Source organism: Camponotus floridanus, unplaced genomic scaffold (genome assembly GCF_003227725.1).
Source record: "Camponotus floridanus strain SB8 unplaced genomic scaffold, Cflo_v7.5 scaffold31, whole genome shotgun sequence".
NCBI classification, from domain to species: domain Eukaryota; kingdom Metazoa; phylum Arthropoda; class Insecta; order Hymenoptera; family Formicidae; genus Camponotus; species Camponotus floridanus.
In genome coordinates this window covers 1187993-1211910 of record NW_020229448.1, presented here as the reverse complement: position 1 = coordinate 1211910, position 23918 = coordinate 1187993, and the positions used below count along the sequence as shown (strand labels likewise).

Below are 23918 nucleotides of genomic sequence, written 5' to 3'. Positions count from 1 at the left end.
GCAGCCAGTGAACGTACAAGTAATTCTCGATAACCCGAAGTTTACAATTCGAGAGATTGGAGCTATAACGATTACATTGATAGGGGTGGAGCGAAGCGCGCGAATCGTTCACCTTCTGCCGGAGCCAATTTATAATATCCAACGCGCTCTGCCCGATGACGAGCGATGGTCGACATGGTTCGTTTTCGACGAGAATCCCCGTTGCAGTTAGAAGAAAAAAAATTTGTGTATCGATATTTTTTTTTTGTTTCATCCTTGGATCCAACTCCCGCGGCAATAAACGCGACAATAGGAATTTAAGTCGCTTCGCTAGGCGAGTGAATTGACGGCCGTTCCGAGCGGACGCCCGGTAACCCTAATAAACTCGGCATCGGCTTTAAGCGAATTTAAAGGGAAGGCCTACCCCTCTAAAACTCCACGATCGCACTTACTAACCATTTATCCACCTCTTTCCCGCTCGCAGGCCGGGAAGTCACCTAAATCTCGCCGACCTAAAGTTGCAGTCAATATTGTGACCGAAGGAATAACGTATCGCGTTTCACTTTCCCCCTTTGTTTCTCGCGCGCGCATTTCTCGTGTCTCGTTTTTCTTCCCGCCGTCACGTCGTTTCTCCAAGCGTAGTTATCCGAGGCGCTGATTTGATGCACGTTTCAGATACGAGCATCAACCAACCGGATTTGCAGATAACGAGCTGCTAATACCGTGCTCGAGAGAGTTACGAGGGAGCGTATTGAAATTTTTGTTTGCGCGTTTTTAACGCTCGCGAATACTCTCGCGTGTTCCACCGACGTGCCTAACATCTTACGAGCTCTACGAGTTCGAAATTTTCGAAAAAGGCGGTTATTTTTTTTAAATACGCTTGCCTAAATATTTACATAAAATCAAATTCTTTTTTATTAATTAATTAATTATATAAACACTAATAAGAAACGTGACAGAACTGCGCAAATTTTTTCTCCGGGCAGTAATGTACCCGACAAAAATTTCGATCCTCTTAGTTTATTGCAGCTTGTACAAGCATTCGTGCGGTGAGTTATTCAGATAACGGAAGTCTACCGACGAAAAATAAATACACGATGAATTTCAGTCCCGGGACTAACGGAGCAAACACCATTAAAATTTCCGAATATCACGCACAGAAAGGGCAACGAACGCAACCTAATATGGGCCAAAGGACAGCCGCGGCTCCACGTTAGATACATTTCGGCCGTTATTTCGCAAATTTAGTAGGCATACAAGGGACGGTCTGCGCTGATAATGCTACTTCAACTCTCGTCCGACTATTCGTCCGTGGGAGAATTTGCTAGGGACGCGACTTTTCCAGATATCGTCGCAAATTAATCTCCCCGAACCTTCATTTGGACTGGATCCATTTACAGCATTCCTCATTTAAGCTTAAAGTCGTTTACATGCTAAATGCGGCAGTGAAATTTAGTTCAAGTAGGCAACGAGACGGTGTAACGAACTCTTTCTTACGATATGGGAAATGTAAAATGTAAGAAAAATTACTAGTTGCTGTATAATAAATATCTCAAAGCTATCTAGATAATAGATAATGTTAAAAATAAATGGCGCACAATAACATAATTTATATTCTTTACCGGAAACAATTTTTATCTTCCTTTAATTATGTGAAAATTTTTTTTTCGCTACGAAAGCGACGACATAAGCCGATACCTAATAAAAAGGATAGTACCTTCGCATAAAGGTAGAATTATGCAAAGATCTCCAGCGCATTTCCACAGATGAAGGGGTAGGTTAAGTGCAGCTGCATCATGGGCCAAACCTAGGATTAATATCGCAGACGTGGATAATAAGATGCGCGTTCGATTTTAAGTGGTGTGCCGCGGATCAGGATCTCTGCACAATCGACCTAAATTGGCTATATTTAAAATACGTGGTACTTTAGTTTTCAGTTTAAGGAAAAATATGTTTGATATAAATACAATATATATCAAAATTTCTTATGGATATTAATAATAATTTTGATTTATTCCTGATGCAATTATCGATAACATAAAATTGTCGATATTAATTCTGAAGCCGTTTAACACTTAAACATTATTTTTGTAATGTAAATTTTAGCAAAATTGATTCTCTCCCATATTCATCTTTCTCGAGTGACATGAAATTAAATGATATTAATCACGTCGTGATGGAAGCTGTTATGCGCTTAAATATGTTTTTGTGTAAGGCATAATTGCAATGAAGCATCGGAGAAGATAAAGGAACGCCTGCGTCTGGTCATGGTCGATGGCTGAACTTCAAAGACCCAGAGGTCTATGGGAGAAAGGCTCGTCCGACCCGTTTAGTGGGGGAAATCAATGATGGACGGATTCCCGGATCGTTTCCCCGATGGTTCGATGGCATCGATAAGTTTACACATGTGGGACTGGTATTAAAATGAAAAGAATATCATTAACGTGTTCATTGAAGATTTATTATTCCGCATAAACCGTCAGCCTGCAATTAAGAACGCAATCGTGTATGACTTTGAACATTTTATATCGGAAGCAATGAATCATCATTTGCATACGCGCAAGAGACACAAATTTATCGCACACTTTATTAATAATATTATATATATATATATATATATTTATAAATAGTATTATATAACACTTGAGAAATAATTTTTACAATTATGCAAAAAATATTTTTTCAAGAGTTTATTATTTATTTGTATTATTATTATTATTATCGTGTGTAAAATTTCTTTCACATTTAATTTTATTTTCAAAAACTCTAAGCAAAAATACTATATTATGTTTACTCGATATTTTAATTCCGTGTTTACTTTAATATTAATATTATATTAAAATTATTTAATCTTCTCTTTCTCTGAGCTATAAATATCCTTATCGCGCTTATATTATTATAGAACATTATATTATTTTTTTCTTTATAATATAATTAGGAAACATTGCCCGAAAAAATCAGAAAGTAGACAGATGGTCACTGATGGCACTCTTGACCTATAAACCAGGGAAACAAGTTTTTTATGACGGCTCTCATGTACATGGAATAGCAATATAGGAGCAACTTAAAGATTGTCTCATACGTTAGAAAATTTTTCTCTCTGCAAAACATGCTCAGAATTAATAGAAGATATTTTATATCTGCGATGATTAGTCTAATCTTCTTTTTTAAAAAAGCAACGTGCAGGATAAAAGTAATGTATAAAAATAACTTGAAAATTAACTTGACGGCTAAGAAGAATAAGTCTTTATCTTTCTCTCTCGAGAGAGGACACTGTTGCTTTTCTTCTATCCTTGAAGATACTTCGCAATGATATGACTCTAATAATTTGTCTCGCCGAAAGAGCAAAAAAGATATAATAGAGATCGTGACCCGATGTAATACGATAATACTACGTTCAATACAAAGCTTATACATATTTCGCTTCCAGAAGAATCACGTACTAAAATATAAAGATTTATGTTTTCTATTTTAAAAACTTTAATACAGTAGAGAAAAGATTCAAGATATGCTCCGAAATGTATTGGAGCAGCGCAGTTTGAATTTGGAAAAATAATCGCTCTACTTAAACGTTTTGACGGATTGAGAGGATTATTAAATTAGCAATAAAACCAAAACGAGAGAGATACTGATTTTTCCTCATGACAGATATATTTCAGATGCGAATGAAACGGTATCTATATACGGCCAAGTTTGGACGCGCTTATATCGAAACACGCGTATTTTCGCACCCGGATTTCATCGTGGCCCCCACGCAGCTACCACATTTCATTCTTCCCAGAAAACATGCCGATACACGCTCGTACGATACTTTGCTCGATATATAGATCGAGCTTCGACCGGGTGTGTGCGACTGAGAACGTCCGCGGGTTACTTCCCCAAACTGGTAAAGGAGAAAATAAAAGACCGCTCTATTAGCATACGATTGGCACCGTCCATCTTAATTCCGGTCCCTCTTCCACCACCACGTGCCGCTTTTGTGTTCCCCTCGTGTGTGTATCCGGCCAACAATGTTTATGTCCGTGTTCTTTGGTATGCCGGCTGTAAAGCGCGCACGCGCCTTCGTCCACTGTGAGTTACTGATTGCGGGAGAGAGCATCTCTCTCTCTGAATAAATTCTCTTTGCTACATACGTGTGCTTGCACGTGGATGCGGCATTGCTTCTCATAAAGGTCTATCTTTCATCACGCCAAATTTATAAGTGAAACAAGTGTTTATGACAGTTATTATGCATTACGGAAAGCGAAAAATTGATCTTTGCGTATGACTGACTTTGACTTGAGGAAACGATACCTTCACACAATGTGTATCTTCAAAGTTAGTATTCTGTCATCATAATTGATGAAATATCTTGTGTAGAAACACGAATGTAGAATTTATATTTTCGTGTAAATTAAATAGAATCGAACTTTAGGTAATAATTTATACACAAAGCAAATATTTGTCGTGAGATTTTTTGAAGGACTTGCGAAATGCTTGGCATCGTCAACATCAACAAACTCGCATTATTAGTACGATCGTTTATCGGGGCTATCTTGCATAAAATTCTTTTCCACGAAATAACATATTATTAGCGTTGTTAATATAATGATCGTCATTATTGTCATCAAGAGTGTTGCTTGGACATTCTCATATTATGAGGATCGTACAGCGTGCTCCTCGATACGAGATTCCGTAAGATAAAGGTCTGGAGCCGAGAGTCCACAAGAGACTCCACGCTCATCATTATTCAATAATGTCACGGAATACTGCTTTTTAAATTAACCCCGATATATTTCAACAATTATTTTTTTACGCAAATGTTTCTTCTTTCCTCACAGGATGCATTAATATTGTAAGAAATAATAAAGTAGTACGTGTATACTTTTAACGTATTTTTCAACTTTTGATATTCTAAAGAGAAGAATTACTACAAAGGTAGAGAGACATTTCAAATATAAGAATATTTAAAATATGAAGAACTGTAATTGAAAATTGAATTATATTTTATTACATTTATGAATTTATCAAGATTGCAGTATTTGCAGTGTCAAGAGATAAATAAATTATTTAGCAAAGGTAGGAATTATGTGAAAATTATTAATAATGAAGAGGAAAATTATTACGTATATATAAAAGAAAATTTATCATTTATTTGCAATTTATTTTAACAAAGTACGCTGTAGTAAACATAATTTGTAATAACATGATAATATATTTTTTCTTTTTCCATTCAAAAAATAATGAAAGATAATTACACAAAATTTATGCAAGCATAAAGCTTCATATTCAAAACCGAGACATAAATATGAAAATGAATGAAATTGCGATAATTTGTAGTAATGGAGTTTTAAAGAACACTTAATTATGCATATATATCGATTCTATCAATTAGTTTAAGTACAATGCCAACTTTACGAGCGAAAAGTTATGGATATATAAGTGGATTGCGTCGAAGAATATTTTTCTCTCGAACCTCTCTCGGTTGGTAGGGGCGAAGAAGAGCCACTGTTGGCGATTTGCCCTCTCTCTTCCGTTATGCATTCCTTATTACCTACATCCCCTCATCCTCCCATTTCTTGTAGCAATTTCCGCAACCTTGCGCGAACGCAATATATTAAGATACTTATCGGTAGCCATTAATTTATAATGCCTTTAATTTAGATTATAATGATAATATCACTCCACGCGAGATTCACTTCTAGACATATTTAGAATAAGGGATTTTTAGAATAAGAATATTTAGAATAAAGGAATATAGAGAATAAGGTACGCTTCGATAAGTCTTGATACAATGTCAAGACTCGCTCAAGAGACCGCATCGTATAATCAACCGGGGACAAATAATGACTCTAGGACTATTTCTCTACCCACGATGAAGAAGAGTCACTGTCGGCAGTCTATCCTTTCTTCCGCGCGCCACGCACACTCTTTATTATCCCGGTCTCTCTACTACCTCTTCTAGCGCGTTCCCGCGATTCTGTGCGAGAGTCCGAGGAGGGGTTTCGGGGAGGGGTTATCATATTATGTCGAGTCACGAACTCGTTATAACACGGCAAGACAGATCGGCGCTATAAAACCACTCAGTTTTGGTTTAACCAAAGGGTGTACACGGCATAACTGGTTTACATTCCGCCACCTCTCTCTTTCTCTCTGCACATTGTGTTTTCCGTAGCACCCAAGATTCGATTCTCTCATACAGATACGCGCGGTGGTAGGTAGGTAGGTAGGTAGGTAGAGAGAAGCTTGGCGCGGAGAGAACGAAATAAAAAAAAATGGCAACGGGCGAGAGAGGGAAGCGCGGGATTGGAAGGAAGAGCCGAGATGCGCGAAAACACAATATAAAAGAGAAGGATTGGCTGTGTGCCGCGAGAGAAAAAGAAACTCTGGAATTGACGGATATAAAAACAAAACGGAGAAGATAATGAGTGTGGAGAAGTGTACAGGGGAAAGGAGGGACATAGGGACAGCAAAACAGTGTAGCGTAAAAATGCGGAGAAGATGGAAGAAAGCCTATGGTTTGCGTATTTTGCTATTAAAAGGAGGATGCGAAAGACGAAAGGCGTAATGGAGAAGGAAGAAGATGGCAGCCGAGGGAATTACGAGCCGAGAAGAGACGCGAAAACGAATAATAATAATAATAATAATAACAACGCGCCGAGTTTCTCGAGGGAGGAGGAAGGAAATGCCCGTTGAAAGGAATCGTCGGAAGGAACAAAAAACGACGGTTTTTAATTTCGAAAACTGTCCGAGACATATTTCACAAGAGGGAGGGACTCGGGCAGGAATCACATCGGGAGAGAATCCGCGCCCAAATCAGCAGTTTCGTCTCACGCAAATTTCAAGTTCCGCTGGTAAATTGACGTTTAGCTCTGTGTTCAGAGCTCTTCCTCCGCGAGAAGATTTCGGATCGTACATGGACAGGCCCGATGTTTCCTCCGAGGTAGAAAAACCAGTTCGCGATCTTGTTATTATCACAATTCGGTTGCGAAGTCATCACTCGTCGATCGGAGCAACTCTCGGCTGGATCCGACAGATATGCGTATTGGATGGGAAACGTCCACGTACCGGGGACGGGGGGAGGGGGAGAGGGACGCGTATACACGTAAACGTCGGAAGAGAGAGAGAGAGTGAGAGAGAGAAAACGTGAGAGATGTAATTTTAGTTACGGCGAGTAAGTAATGAGCGATCGACAGTCTGAATACCAATTTCGATGCATGATGATGCGGCGGCATAGGGCCACACGGTATCCGCATATTATATGCGCGCATATATACATTCTAACATCTCGTTGAACGCGTCGATACGGGAAATTACAGGATACGATTTTATCGTGCGCGCGCGCGCGGTCGCTCCCCCTCTCTCGCGCGCGCGCGCGTCGTTTTTAATTTTTATCAAAAGGAGATAAGGGTGAAAAGGGAAAATTGCTACTTGGAAGATACATCGCTGGACTGGCCAAGGATACTTTCTACCGCTGATTACGCCGCGCCAGGTTTCGCGTGTGGTAGGAGCTGAAAGAGGTGTTTCCGAGCCGCAGACCACCCTTCCTTCCCCCCTCTATCCCCGCCAGGTTACGTAAGACATGATTCGCGGGGCCGCTGAAGAGAATTCGTGGCCGAATACAAAGCTGACGAACGATACCGAGATTATCACCCGGCGCGACTCCGCTTCGATTCGAATCGCGTTTGTGGAACTCGGTTTCTTCCTTTTTTTTTTCTTCATCTTTTTCCTTTTTTCTCCCCGGCTCAACACACTTGCCCGCGCGCTGCGCGCATGTGCCGACTGGCGCGATTCTAACTGCATTCGTACACACGTACACGCACACGCGGACGCACACCGGGCACCGCACCCGTAAATCTTCGTAGGCGGAGCGCAATGTATTTGCGTCCGATACTTGTCCGAGATCATGTGCGGCTCGGCTCTCTCCAATCAACCTTGCTCACGTGACAGATATTCGCGTGTGCACTTTTATCTCTTTTTCGTTACGCCTCAATTAATTAATAATTTGGTAAACAACCCCTCCTCCCTCCACCCCACCTCTGAAATTATTTTCAAGCGTTCGGAGAGATGATTGAGAAAAAAAAGATGCGACATAAAGCAAGACGAAGTAATTTGCGAAGCGAAACTCTCCTCTCCAGGCACACGGAAGAAACGATAGATAATTTCACTTGTATAAAGTGGTTGTTACATGACTTTCTGAACGTAGACTCTCGACTACTACTATCTTAGTCACCACGTAAATGCACGGAGATGTAATCTAAACGGAGGAATCGTACAGTCTACCGGATTGAATTAACGAATACACGCGCAATTCCCGGTAAGAAACAGCGATCGATGAGCCATCGACGGCGGATTGAGTTGAACTGGCGGAATCGGTAGATAGGTCGGGTTCGGACGGATCTAAGGTGGGTCTCCAAAGGTAACAGTTATATTCATTGTCGTCGGCTTTGGCCACTCATTTTATGACTTTTTCCGCAAAAAAAAACCTAACGGTTCCTTACCGCCGCCGTTATAGAGGCACCATTTATCCGTCAGGGAAGCGGTGGATGTGTGTGCGTTAGTGGTAGTAGTAGCATTTCGTGTCCGCGCACCTCTCCTCGTGTCGTGTAAAATGACAGTATTGGAGGACGAACGTGCCGACGTGCCCGTCCCGCCAGTTTTATATTGCTGACCAAGGTATAAATTACACCGTGATATCCGAGATCTTACGTAAAGTTCTAGCAGTTTATACATTTATTGTGCCGCAAAAGAAATTTAGTCCTTGGGCCTAAGACTGTATCCGAAGAAAAAGCAAAATCTCATGTGTATCTTTACGTATAATAATAAAATACATAAAATTTTACATAATATTAAAATACTATTATAATATTAATTATATTCTTTATTATATTATTTTTGTATTAGAAATTTAGTCCTTGGGCCTAAGACCGTATCCGAAGAAAAAGCAAAATCTCATGTGTATCTTTACGCATAATATTAAAATACATAAAATTTTATATAATATTAAAATACTATTATAATATTAATTATATTCTTTATTATATTATTTTCGTATTTATATACTATTGACGCAACTATCTGAAATATTTCAAATATCCCCCCCCCCCCCCAGTATTCAATACATCTCTACATTTATTTCTAATCAATACCATGTCTATCATCAACTAATTTAGTTACTTGAATTAATTAAAGACATATTAATTGAAGGTCTTGTGCAACTTTTACGTATGCAATGTAAAAGAAAATTAATTTATCGATTATTCTTATTAAAAAACGTCTGAGATTCTTATTGCGTGCTGGAATGAAGTCCGAGGATAATTTTGAAAACACGATTGCTCCAGTATAGAATGTACTGCAATATATAACGCGCAGGACTCGGATGCAAGACCACTTTTAACCGGCTCATAAATCAAACAAACGACTTCGCGCATTCCTAGAGAAAACCTGCTTCGTGAAGTAAAAATGTTGTCGCGCGTGGTTGCTATACCGGCGTTTCTAATGAACAGTTCATAAACCACGCGGGCACCTATCGTATCATCGATATAATGGTCGTACGCTTTAATTCTCGTCGGGACGAGATTACGGAAGACCTTACCGATCGATCCTCGTATTATATTCCTAAAGAGTGAAACAAAGAGATAGATAGCTCGATTGATGGATAGATAAAGAAGGAAGGAGAGGAGAGAGGGAGAATTGCGTCTTGCAAACAATTGTTGCAAAACACACGTCGATATATCGTTAGCGTTTTGCCTGGCGGTAAAAATAACCTGGTGAATGAATCACCCGTGCAATTTACCGCGACAAAAATAAATAATCTCTCGCCGCTCATTATATATCGCAAAAGGTATCTCGTCGAACTAGATATCACGCCGAAGACAGAACAAAGGACAGAAACAACGAGATGCAAAAACGCATGGAGAGCAGACAGTGCGGTAGCCGTAAATTATCGGGGCTAATGGCGCACAACAAATGCTTGTCCGTACTTAAGCTCGTAATGTCGATTCGCGCCAGCCTAATATCGTTCGTAGCGTTTAATAAATATGTCGCGGCGGCGATACGTCATAACTTTTGCACGTGTATGGGTGAGCGCGTGAGCGGGCACATATGCATGACAGTCGGGCAACGTGACATCGTTGAGTTACATAATGCTCAACTCGAACGCTTAATCGCTACACAATGTTGCTAGCCGCGTCTCTCTCTCTTTATTCCCGTCTCTCTTTCCCTTTAACACGCTCTCTACGCATACTGATAAAATAGGCGCACGTGACGAATACGTAATTTTACTACAAATACTCTGTGCATCGTACATTTTCATTAGCACAAAAAGCACTTTCAGATTAGAATCTCGGTACGTTTTCCAGATTGCTCATTCATCGTTTCATTGACGCGATTGAATCAAGAGCTTTCTCTTGCCGATCAATTTTGCTAATTCAATCTCGACTACGCCGCAAACTCTTTTTTGACACACAAGATATTTGTCAATGAATCATATTAAATTTAGTTTATTTACTCAAATAGTTTAAAAATTGCTTCTTACAAGACGTACAATGTCTATAGAGATTGAATCGGGGCTTAGTTTAGGCATTTACTGCACAGCTAGTAAAGGTCGAACACAAATAGGTAGGAACGTCAGGCATAATTTATCTGTCTACAACTTCCCGACCTTTCAAAAGAATTGCTGAGACGTTACTAAACGCAAACTTCTTAATTTTAAAGTCCCTTTGCCTGTCCTACTCGATATTAATGTACGTCTTCAACTTAAGTTCTCAGCACACGATTCTTAAGCATATATATATATATATATATATATATATATATATATATATTGGAGATTACATAATCAGTCACATCTGTTTTCATATATCTAAGAATAAATTATGAGACTTTTGCGGAGTAAATTTGTTTATTACATATAGTAGTAAATTAAAAAGAATGCACAATTATCAAAGCTTTTGACGGAACAATCTAAGATTATAAAAAATTCAACAATATTCAACAATATATTTCTCAATAAAAACTAATGTCGTAATGAGTACAATATATGTCAACTATGTAATGTTTTATATAATATTTTTCGAATCGATATAAAATTCATTTTTTTATAAATACTACAACTACATACATGTAATAATAATTTATAATTAAAAAAATACATCATAATAATAGCATAAAAAGAAGTAAAAATGATTTTGATGTTAATTTCCCTTATTATGTCGTACCAATATTTTTGAACTTTTAAATCGTGCCGGTAAGATTGTTGAAGACTGACAATGTTCTCTCAATAATGGAGGCAGTAAAGGTATTGTGGTCAGGTCGTAGCCAGGGTGGCAGGTGCTGTCCGTAATGGCCGCCCATCGACACGGACGAGAAGAACGGTGGGCAAGTTTGCCGGTGCAAAAAGTGCTATATAAGAGTTATGCGAACGCGGAAGATTATTGGCAGTATCAACGGACCCGATTACATCGTTGCGTATTAATTGAATATCGATGCGTCAAGGTCTGCTCCGCAAATGACGTTGGTGCATGAGACGAAATAAGAATGGGAAACATGCCTTGGAGGATATTGCTTCGAAAATAATTTTTCGCGCTGTTGTTATTTTTTGCGACGACTCGATTATACCTCGATTATAACCAGCACCTTATACGTCGAATGACACTGTCCATAATTCTTCGCTGTTTCGTATTAAAAAGTTTGTGCGTTCTTTCTTTTACATAAAAAATATTTAAAAATCTTTTCTAATATTTATAAAACGGTTCAAGTGTATTTTGTTGAAAAACGACAAAGTTTTGTCCTTAAAAATGATACAAATTGTTAAAAAACTTCGTTTAAATCGATATATCGACATGAAAAACTTCAAAAATATTGGCCAAGAAAACCATAATAAAATTCATCGTGACGTTATGTTATTTATAGAATAGCTAGTGAATGGAGCCACGTGGATAAGTGATATACTTTTTAGTGATATCTTTATCTGTACAGACAGTCGAAAATCATGAAAAACGTGCGCGAAAGAACGTTTTTCGATTCAATTATTTTACCATGTACCCCATTTTACCGTCTTCCCCTGCGGCCACAACTAGACATGGCCTTTGTGTCTGGCGGTATAGTCGCTCCGATCGCCGAGCAACTAAACACATTCTTCATACCTACGAAGAGCACGGCCGGTCCAACTATGTATTATCTTAGCCTCGGGCACAATATATGTATTATGTAGACAACTTTAGCCTATATATACGTATTTATAATATCTCGTCAATGCCAGATTCCTGACTAATTCGTTGAATATAACTGAAATATATCTAAAATTGTATTTCGATGACAAATATTTTTAATTGCATTTAAATCTTAAGGAAAGAATTTTGAGAAAGTTATGAGAAATACATAAGTGACTTAAAAGACTTTTCAAAGAATTCTCAAATGTCAAATTTTTGAATAAATGAAATTTAGTAGATGTAACGTAAAATTGTATAATTGAAATGCTATGGCAGTTTACGTCAGAAAACGTGCATATTTTCTAAATAATGTCAGAGAAATCTGCTTAATTAATTGATCGACACTGACGAGAACAGTATAAACAGGATGTTTCAAAGTTAAGCGATCAAACTTCGCCAATATGTTCTATGAATAGAAATAAGATAAGCGTGTGTGTGCGTTAGATAAGCATGTAGAGCCGGAATCAGCTTATTAAAATATTATAACGAAGATATTAAATTAAACAGCGGATTTTATTAGGGAATAGTTGATATTTTCTCACGGATATTTTCTGCATATTCTTTATTCGAGAACATCGTATTATGTTAATATAAAATTGTATTATTATATGTATAAGTTCGTTCATTCGAAATTGATCGTTAATAATCTCAAATAATATAAACACATGGCTAGAATGAATAGATAAACGATCTACTCATAATATTGACAGCGAATCCGCTCCTCACGTTTCATCTTTGTCATCATATTTTAATAAACCGGACCAATAATTTACATATAAAATGTTTTCTGCCTTTCGCTCATATGGCGAAGTTTGATCGTTTGAAACACTCTGTATACATCGCGGAATTCGCGACCGCTAACAATAACTTGTACGGTATGAAATTTGCAAAACGGCGGGATATAGCGCACGACTGTTGTTGGCTGTATATAAAGTCAGGCTAGCTCACGAATCGTACATGCGAACAGGTCGTTCATCAAATTGAGAAACCTGGCGGAGGCAACCGCTAGCGACGCGACGTACCTACCGATCAGTACCTCAACGCCTCGGCGCGCGTTACGCTTATGCTCACGCATATTCACCTGCCTCTTTTTTTCCTCGCTACGCGATTCCTAGACACGAGAAATGCATGCATAACTTATGAAGGTTACGGCTAATGAGATGTATCTCGGCGTCTATATAACAATGCAATGAGCTGGATAAAAAAAGTGAGGTAAAATTAAACCGTTTATCGAAGCAAACAAAAATAGAAAGCGATTATTCTTCTCTTCAACGAGGAATCATCGGTTCTTTTTTTAGCTCGAAATTTGCCCGATATCTGCTCGAATAATCGGATCTTTCGTCAAAATGGGAATCGATCAAACAGTCCCGTTTCGACTGTACGCACTGCCTATCCAGAGTTAAAGCTGGCATATTTCTACGTCGAATTATTCGAGCTATATTTGATCGCATAAATACTTCATAATTATTTTATTACCCGTGAAAGAAACAAGGGCTGAATAATAATGAGCGAAATATAAATAATAACAACAACAATAATAATAACAAGCTTACTGAAAGTCCTTCGAGAAGCACACCATGCGGGTTAAAATTACTAGTTGCGAGAGGAAGAAGCGGGACGTGGGACAAGACGCGAGCGATACGATCGATCAAAGATTATAGCTTAAGTCGACCGCTATGTATAGCGTGAATAGCGTGATTGGTCGCGAGGCGATGCTTAAATTAAAATGCGAAAGGTACGCGGGAGATGTACATATCGTGTACTCGTATATATTGTATATTGTATGCGTCTTGGTTTCGATGGCGTCGAGGTTGTACTTTAAAATTAGTCTACCTCGCTCTGAGTTAATTTCCCGATCGGTCGACTCGCGATATTAAAATGATCATGAAAATTATTACGTTCTCGCTAATCGCTCATGATGCTGTTTTTGCTTTATATTTTTACGCGTTGCGTCGCGCATAATTGTTTAATGTTAGCGGTTTAATGGAAAAAAAGAGGAAAAATCGAACAAAAAAGATTGAAGAATTACGCCTGGGAATACGCGATTAAATATAATCAATTCAATAATCGCGGCGATAATTGCAGTTCAATAGAATAAATACGTTTATCCGTAAACAATGATGCGAGTATTTTTAATAAAATTATTTAATGATTGCAAATAAAAAGGCACACATCTATACACATTTTATTTATTATTAAGGCCAAATAATTTATATAAGTATTTTATTCTTATTTTGTTAATTAATTAATTCCCAAGTTTTCAATGATAATAATTGCAGGTAAATGTAAGATTTTCAGTAGAAGAAAAAAAATGGACAGATAAAATAGTTGAAGAATTAAAAGATAATAATTATAAAAAAATAATATGTATTATCTAACGTATCGTTTGTTTCCGTTATTAATATTCCGACACATTTGTATCCTCCAGACACTCATTATTAAATGCGAGATGTACGACGATGATACGTTACAAAAGTTTTGCAATGAAAACGCCTCGAGGCTCACTTGCATTTCATTTCTACCTGCTTTCCCCTGCCATCGAGGAATGCACATTGCAACTAAAGAGCGCGCATTTTTAAGAAGGCCCCAATGTTTTTCGGTTGAACAGTACGAAGGAGAGTGGCGGGCGTGGAGAAGGGAAAAAAGGGCGTAGTAAGTCATACGGAGAGGCTCGTACGTCATACTTCATCCGGGCCAACGGAGCAACACATGGATAGGGCTCTCCCCGTATACGAGGAACGCATTCACCCGGGCTGCCTCTTTAGGTCGCGACGTTCGATAGTGTGAGTGCCTGCACGTTACGTGTGTGTCCCTGAATATTTCGTGCACCTCTATACACACGAGAAGAGGAGAGACCCCGAGCCACTTGATCACCGGTGTGCAACATGCACGCCTATACTCGACGCGTATCCGTCACATAATCCTTTAATAGAGTACGCAAAAATTGATTTTAAAATACGTGTTGTGGTACGCAAAGGCGACTGTATGAATGAACGCCCTTTTTGCACGTCGTATCCTCTCCGTCGTATATTTAATGCGATTCTCTTTTGCATTTTTAATCGCATGAGAGAATAAAAACAAATTATTTCAATAAAAAAATATTTCGATGATAGTAAACTTCATATCCATCATATATGTGCAGGAGTAAATTATTTGTTTGTTTAATTATTTAAATATTTTTATCTTGTTCAAAATATAATAATGATATATCGATGAATCGCGTGAAGAAAAGCTTTGAATTGATAAGGCAATAATTCGGTATCTTTCTGTTCGCGAAAGGGGAATCCTTGCAACGGACGCACACGAAGATCTTGGAGCTGATCTTCGTCGATACGGGAGTAGAGCGCTGCATTACCGGCAAGCCTCGTAAACGGCCATAGCAGCAAGCGTGGAGGTTCACGAGAAGGAGGGATAAACGAGTCGAGCCACGATTTCGTTGTCGTAAACGTCAAAGTTACGGTTACAGCGTTGTTCCTAGCTGCTTTATATTGAACGAGGTTGCTCCCCGAGGTACGTAACACCTACTCGCAAACGTCGTATTGTAGAAAGTAGCGCTACTACTCCTTTCCAACTCCGGAGCGACGCAACGCGAGCACCACGTGGCTTTTACGCGGGAATCCGGTGAAGGAATTCAAGGTTCGTTGAGTACCTCTTTGGCCGTATCGCGCGCGCAATTGGATAAAGCACTCGGGTAATATCAATTTTCTTTCCGATTCGCACTATTTCGGATTTATTATGCTAATGTGAATTGATTAGCATTATTCTTTAACATTTCTTTTTTTCTCCTCCAAGATCATCGTCTTACTCCAGATCAAATTATGATTTTTTTTAGATTTGTTTCTTTAAGCGCACCGGAAATGGAAAATGTAAAGTGCTTCGGAAACGGAAGCTACCGAGCTATCATTAGTACCATGTCCATCGGACATATTTATCTTGATTAATACGCCTGTATCGGGTTATCGCGCGACCCTTAATGTGACTTTAAAAAGGACCATTTTTCAGATGTGCACCGTAAAAGAGGTTCTCTCTCAATGGGCTTGAATGAAGAGATGCCTAAATAGCACCCCAGCCTCTCTATCGTCGCGCCCTCTAATTACCCTGTAGACGCAGTCAACCCCTCAATGAGCAGTGATAAATATTGTTCGCGTTTGGGTATATCCTGAGGAAGTGATCCGGCTCTATAAAGGAAGATATATATGTCTCATTGCTATTGGTAAGTTTTGTAAAGATTTACTTGTGGAAAAAATATACATTGTAATATAAGTAATATTTATAATTCTTTTATAAATTTTTCATCTCTTGCATTAGCGTACGCAAATTTTCTCGTTACATCATGTATTTAATATTAAATAATATATCTTTCTTAGATGATGAGGAAATACGCACACATTTTTTCCATACATGTATAAACATTATAATGGCAAATATAAAAAATAATAAAACGAAATATTTATTTATAGCTGATTTAAAAATCTTCTAATAGTTTATTAATAATTATGTATGCATTAAAAACTATTTATGTTGATGTAATAAGAGATGTTGTTACTATAATAAAATGAATTTACATATATTTTACGAACAAATATAATTAATTTAAATTAATAGATGGAAGTAATAATGGATGCGCTTAAAGTAACAAAAAATGGAAATAAATAGAAGAGATCATTTTAAAAAACTAATTCTTCTTATTATGGCAAGAAACGGCAACTTTTATATAATTTATGAAAATATTTATAAATACGTGATATATCTTTATGAAAAACAACTTGTTGCAAGTATAATAGATGTGTTCTTTAATATCAGATACCAGTAAGATAGAGACACACGGGCGCCATGCTTATACATCGCTTTCACATTTATATAAATTAAACATTGCTCGCACAATCGTTTACAATACAACAATACTTACAAGATATACACAGATACAATTAAGAGTGCAATAAATTAAACGACAGATGCAATATTTCATCCTGGCATGTATTCTAGGTATATAATTACCATTGCCAAGAAGAGAAAGAGAGAAATATTTGAAGAAGGAACATAGAGACAATGAACACAAATGCTTATACATCAATTTTTAACGTTTCGCAATCGCTGTAAGCGATAAGATTTATCATCTATTATTATTGTGTCATATAATACAATTTATATTAATGTGTAATTCTAATGCACTTATATTCCATATCGTGTATTTCAAAAAGAAATATTTAAAAAATATTAATTAGAGACAATAATAAATTTACATATATGTATAATGGAAGTATCAATATTAAAAATCTTCCATATTCTTATATGTGTACATCTTCTAATTTAATATGATTACTTGAAATGTACGATATCATGGAGATTGCAATAAATTAATTTTGCTATCGATGTTATAAAGAGCATTCATCGTATTGTATGGTAAATGATTGACGATATAAACATTGACGATTCCATTACCCTTCTATTTACGATGAAATAATCTATAATTGCTGTATCGATAAATTTTCCTACTTGTTAGATATTATACCGACAACACTGAAAAGAACTTGTTAGAAAGTGCGAAATGAGTCAACGACTTTCAATTCGCGAGTGCATAGAACCTGTTATACGAGTATGCGGCCGATCAATTGCTTTTTCTCATTCTCGCGATTCTTTCTACAAACATTGCATTCCATGCATCATCGAGGCAATTTGCAACCCATAATCAATGATCCAAAACATCTAATTGATTCAAAGATGAATGTAATCGGGAGTTTCCTATTAAATTAAAATAGATGATAGAAAAACAAGATACGCACATAAAGTACTATTTCAAGCTCCTTCAGCGACTCAATTCGCACACTATTAATTTACAAAATAAGAGATGATGAAGATATAAAGTTGGCGATATAAAATATGTGTGTATGCGTATGCAATTAATTAAATTAAAAATTATACATTTATAAAAAATAACTCACATCATGTATGTATCATGTGTATAAAATTATAAAATTCATTGAATAATATCTGATGCCTCTTAAAATAATTTCTTTCTTTACATGCATAAGATCTCTTGTATAATCGGAGACGAAGAGGAAAAAAAAATGCCTGACCCTTAAACCGGACCGAAGAACGCGGGAAGGAGATTCCCGCCGACAAAAATGAAGCGACTTGGAGCAAAAAAAAAAGGAAAGAGATAGTAAAAAGAACTGCTAGCTAGGAATCTCTAGGATCTCAGCTGAGCTACGGTAAAGAAAGCATTCTGACCGAAAGTGCGATAGAACCCACGAGGCCTTGATGATTATATATCTACCAGCGGCAAAGCAGAAGGTTATTCGGGATTGTATCTCTCTCTTTCTCGCAATGAAAGGGACAAAGACATCGCTAGAAACAGCTGACTACCGGAATTCGGGGTTCCGGTGGGGTGAGTACAGTGGGGAAGGCACTTGAACCCCCAATTGGACTTCCCCATTATACCCAGCGTACCCAACGATTTTACACGCACTTGACTCCATTCTACCTATCTACCAGACATAATTTTGCCAAGGTACACGGCCGATTTTCCACGACACAGCTCGCGTGCGTTGACATTGCATACGCGATGAAAATGAAAAACTCATAAAACTTATGTCGCGTACAAAGAAGTAGGATAAGACGAGCAATTTAAAAGCAATTGTATACATATATATCTGAAACGTGGCGATAACGATAGTATAATTGCGAACGGAAATTTCTCGTGCAAAAATAAATCGAAAATGTAGAATGAAATTTTTCTACTGTACGATTTCGCGTTTCCTAGAAAATATCAAATCGATAAAAATGTATATTTTCAATCGCTATATTTAACCATCCCGATATCTTCACAAAGATTGTACAAGTATAAAAGTCAAGTAGAGATATCGAACCGATTTTCTTGGAAATGAAACTTTCTGCGAAAAAATTTCATTCTACATCTCCGACTTATTTTCGCGACTATACTTTCAAGAAATTATTACATGATTACATCATCTTGTCTTATATATAAAAATACATATTTATTATGTTATCATTATCATTATGCGATAATAATATTATTATGATAATAACTTACACATTTAATTTTTATATTTAGAAAAATGATTCGTTTGAAAGTGAACGTCATCAATTTCGAATAAGATAAGATATAATAATTTCCAATTGCATATGTCAAATATACAAATAATAATGTTTATGTATAACATTCAGCGCTTTTATTTGTTGTCAATCTTTTCCATTCGACCAAAAGACAATGGCAATGGAATGCTTTTAGTTTGTCAACGATTGTAAATCTATGATCTCACGGGTTTCACGAGTGGACATGTGTCGTATTTCAAAATGACGTACAAATAGACTTGGCGAAAAATTTCATTCGCGCTTGAATGTAGTGGAGCCATGATAAGCTATATTCGTCGAGCAGGACACATCTACGCCTTCCGCTTTTACATATATTTTTTTTATACACGAAAGGACGATGAAATAACTCATCTTGTTGACGCGATAGAAAATTTTTCATCCGTTCGAATTTTTCATCCGTTCGCGACGCATACCAAACATTCTATTCTATAATATCGTTTCTACACAACTCGTAGGTAATTCGATCGCGTGGAAGCAATTTTAACAATTTAGTCCGGTATAACCAGACGGGCAAGCCTTCACCACCACGCCTTCCCGACCACGTGGCTCCCCACATTTCCCCTAACCATAGCGGCTCCTATATTTCATCGCGGCTGTTACGATAATAGTCGTATAAGAGAGCATTTATGAATAGCAAACTCACCTGCTATAGCCATCCAGGGATAGAAGGTATGGTTGGCGGTAGGTTGCTGATGTAGTTGCGTGGCGACCGGTTGACTCGCGGACGAGTTTAAACTGCAGGTGTTCCAGGAGGACGTGAGGGATCTTGAGGAACTGTTGTTACCGGGACTCGAGGCCGGATCGCCGCCTACGAGGCCACCGTAGCTCCCGACCCTCGTACTCTCCGGGGTACACGCGGATGGACGTACGACCGAGTTGCTCTGGCTGTTCGCTCCCGAGGTCGCCGACTGCCAAACGTCCTTGACCGCTGCAGCTGCCATGACCGCGGCATAACCATTTTGATGCGTTGACGTTTGATCTTGCTGTTTACAGTCTTTCGTCGCCGTTGTCGAGTACGAGGACGTGGTGTGGCCGGTCGCCTCGGGTGTCGTCGAATAAAGCTTGCAGGCCGTCGCAACGCTCGCGTCGTACGGCGAATCTTGAGGTGGTCTCGTGTTGCTTCCTCCGCCCGGGTGTATCCCCAGCGAGGAGGACGCGTGATGATGATGCTGCGCCGAGGCGTAGTGCGACATACCTAATCCGAGCGGAAAGCTTCGATACGCCGCGGTAGCCGGGTCATGATGCTGACTCGCCGCTCCCGTTTGATGATGGTGGCTTCCGTAGAAGCCGCCCGCGGTCTGTTCAAAGTACGAGTTCATTATCCCGGGTATTTTGAATCACTTGCACTAAAACACCGGCACTCAAAAAAAGAGACGGCGGAGGAATGAGTCAAGGTTCGAGCGGGCTTGCATGAAACGCGCGCGACCAGTCCGACTCGATAATTTCGCGTCGCACCAACGTCTTGGGGTAATCGGATCACGTAACCCCTCCTAGCTACGAGCTCCTACGGATAAGTTATAAAGAAGAGATACGTTGGATTCGACGCGAGCAGTGACGGATGACGGTGCTGACAGGGGGTAAATAAACGGAGGGATATTTAAACGGTTTAAGCGGCGATAAAAGTCATCGACAGGTATAGCCGGTTATATACCGATGAGAGTGTCAATGTCAGTAGGCCGTAGGAGTGTAATTCAGAATGGGTTTCATGACAGTGGCGGGGATTTTTATGGTCTTGTTATGGTTACCGCTACGCGACGAGCCGAGCATAAAACGGCGGTTTCAACAGTGGAAACGGGCGATGATCGTTAAGCCGTTACGATGTAATAAACTTGGGTAATAAGACGGGCTATAAAATCGCCTGCGGGTTTCTCTACCGCGTGCGCGGACCGGACGACGACGGTTCGGTCAGCCGGCACGCGACAACCACCCTCGCGGGGCGGCTCTCTCTCTCTCTCTCTCTCTCTCCTTCTCTCTCGTTTTCTTTCGAAATGTACGATTCGCGCGATCGGCCGGATCGGGTCGAGGCCTGTCCTGCGTCGAAACCGGCCAATCTGTCACGAGATGTCAGGGGGTGACTTCGCCAGTTCCGCACTGCACTAGCACTCGTCGTATCGTGACTTCGCTGATGACTGTGAGTCCGAGTCTAGAGGACGATGGAGATTGTAACGAATCACGGTATGCCAGTGCGGTGGTCCACGGCACACTACCGCTTTTCTCGCGCCCCGTGTACCGCCACTCTGTACCGTCGTCCGTCTCTCGCTCGCTCGTTCACCTCGCCCCGTCTCTCTTCCTCCCGGCCGGACTTGTCTCGCGTTCTCTCTCTCGAGCTTCCTTCTCCGTCGTCCCTCCACGCGCTCTCTCTCTCTCTATCTTCCTCTCGCTCCGTCTCGCTCGCTCCTGCCCGCTCGCGCGGTTCGCGCTTCTCGCTCGTCCTCTTCCTCCGGAGTACTACGTCCTAACGGAGATCGCGGTGCTCGCGTTTCCTCTTTGTCTCTCGCGCGCCATCCCCCTCCCGACGCGAGCTTCCTCGCTCCGTCTATCGTCGTTGTTGTCCCCCTCTTTCCACCCCCAATGTTTCCCCCCCACAATTGCTTTCTCACCCTCCGATTCTGTCTCGCTCCACCTCTCGACGATATTCATCCTCTCCCTTCCATTCCATCTATCCTCTCCCTCTTTCCCGCGATACGATTCCTCAGCGCCCCCTATCGAGCGTTCCACTAACTCAACGACGTACCGCCAGATTAAATTCGTACTCGCTCGCCGTGCGCGTCACGTTTGAGGCGCGCGAGCAGATAAGACGGCGCGAAGAAAGGAAGAGGAAAGAAATGCTGGCCGCGACGCGAAAGAGAGGGAAGAGACGAGATACGGAACGGAGAGGGATGAGAACGCGCAAAGAGACACGAGCGGATAAGAAGAGAGAGAGAGAGAGAATTGGAGGAGGGTAAGGAGGAAAAGAAAGAACGTTATGCGCAATTGTAACAGCTAAGAGCGAGACGAGCGCCGCCGCCACGGATAGTCGGGCAAAGAGGGAGAACGCGCCGCTAAGGGAGGAGGTTATACTTAAGGACCAATCAGAATTGAATTCGTCACGAATACCGTTCCGCTACGGCACCAAAGTTCCTACGCCGTGCGAAAGTAGTTCCAAGTCGGAAATGACGCCCATGAGCGGCTAGGCGCCGCCCAGCTGATCCCCCACCAACTGACAGCGCGCGGAATACAGCGTGCTCGCGAACGTATCTGCTGTGCGAGTGAGAGAGACGGGACGGGGCCGTGTGCGGCACGCGCGGTCACGCGATACTCGTCGTCTCGCTCTCTCCTTTCCGAGAGCTTGTGGGGATACGTGCACCGCCACCTTTGAGCCCCGTAACGAACTAACCTCGCCAGATCCATTCAGACATTCAAACGACCAACATCAACGAGCTACCTCGCGATTATCGTTATTGCGGTAGCTACGTCGTAAATCCGCAATGATTTAGAATAGCGTTCGATCGATGAGTCGTACATGAAGAGAGAAAGAAAACGCGGAGCGTTGCGAGACACTTGAATCGTACTGTAAATGTAAAATGTAATGGCCCCCCCCGCGATGATGGAATAAATCTGACGTGAGTGTAAACGTTAAAGAGATGTCATCGCGACCGTGTCTTTTATGCGCGTGTTTATGCAATTAAAGACAAGACGGTCGCGCAATTAAAATGTCGTAAAATGAGGCCCCGCAGTCGAGCGGGCGGCGCGCGCCACGCTCCGGAGTATCGGGAGTGTTTATTGGGATGTAAATGTCGCTGGATTATCGTCCCCGCGATTCGCACCTCGTAAATTATTTCGTAACGAGCCGAGTAATGCCCATCATAAGCTGCTCTCCAGGGCTGACCCTAGTTATTTGCTTACACGTTCTTGGATCGCTCTCTCGTCGTTACGAACGCTTAGGATATTAGCCACCTGCTTTGCTGTCGCAAAAGTACGAATAAATAAAAGATACCTTGAACTTGCGCTTTTCAAATGTTTAAATCGAATTGAAATAAAGTGCTTGGTGAAAAAAAATGCTCGAACAATCCGTGAAGTATGATCGATAAGTAATCAGATGTTTACGAAACCGCATGTGAAATCTAATTACTTATCTAGTGTTATTTTTCATCATTAAATAATATATTTAATAAATATAAATAAATAATTATAAAAGGGATAGATATATAAAGAAATATATTTTATAAAAATGTATCCATAACGCAGGAGTTATATTTTTATTATGTAGATACATGTATCTCCTCGTACACAAGTATCACCGATCGCTAAAAGGATCTTGTAAAAAAAAGATTTATTAAGCTCCCCCTTAATTTGATGGCACCGTTGATGAAGAGATCTGATGCAGTTTTCGCTTTTGCGAGAATCCGACAGGTGGCAACCCGTTTACTTGAAAATCATGACGGCAATAAACTTCGGTTTTATGATCACTTGAACAGAATCGTAAAAGTCAGGGCCTTTAAGCTTATAGCGTATAGAGGGGCGCGTGTCGAATATGGTGGGGGCGTGAAAGAGGCCACCATGCGAATGGGGAAGGTATGACAGGCCATATGGGAAGCCAAAAATGGGCCTAAATATTCTTTTCAGAATTGCACTCATATAACAGCCGATTAA

General features: G+C 39.8%; 1 protein-coding gene and 1 long non-coding RNA gene across 4 annotated transcripts in view; one reads left to right on the top strand and one right to left on the bottom strand.

Annotated features, from left to right (window-relative positions):
- The window catches only part of LOC109610083, a 109363-nt gene extending 90264 nt beyond the window's left edge, over window positions 1-19099 (top strand). For both annotated transcript variants that reach the window (XR_003123058.1, XR_002192602.2), the window contains 3 exons: window positions 15450-15680; window positions 16173-16383; window positions 18203-19099. This is a non-coding gene — a long non-coding RNA (uncharacterized LOC109610083). The remainder of the gene's footprint in view (window positions 1-15449; window positions 15681-16172; window positions 16384-18202) is intronic.
- The window catches only part of LOC105252405 (homeotic protein ultrabithorax), a 102326-nt gene extending 80789 nt beyond the window's left edge, over window positions 1-21537 (bottom strand). For both annotated transcript variants that reach the window (XM_025410377.1, XM_011259756.2), the window contains exon 1: window positions 19930-21537. In XM_025410377.1, coding sequence (XP_025266162.1) covers window positions 19930-20605 — 676 coding nt within the window. In that variant the 5' untranslated portion in view covers window positions 20606-21537. The remainder of the gene's footprint in view (window positions 1-19929) is intronic.
- Window positions 21538-23918: the final 2381 nt, after the last annotated feature.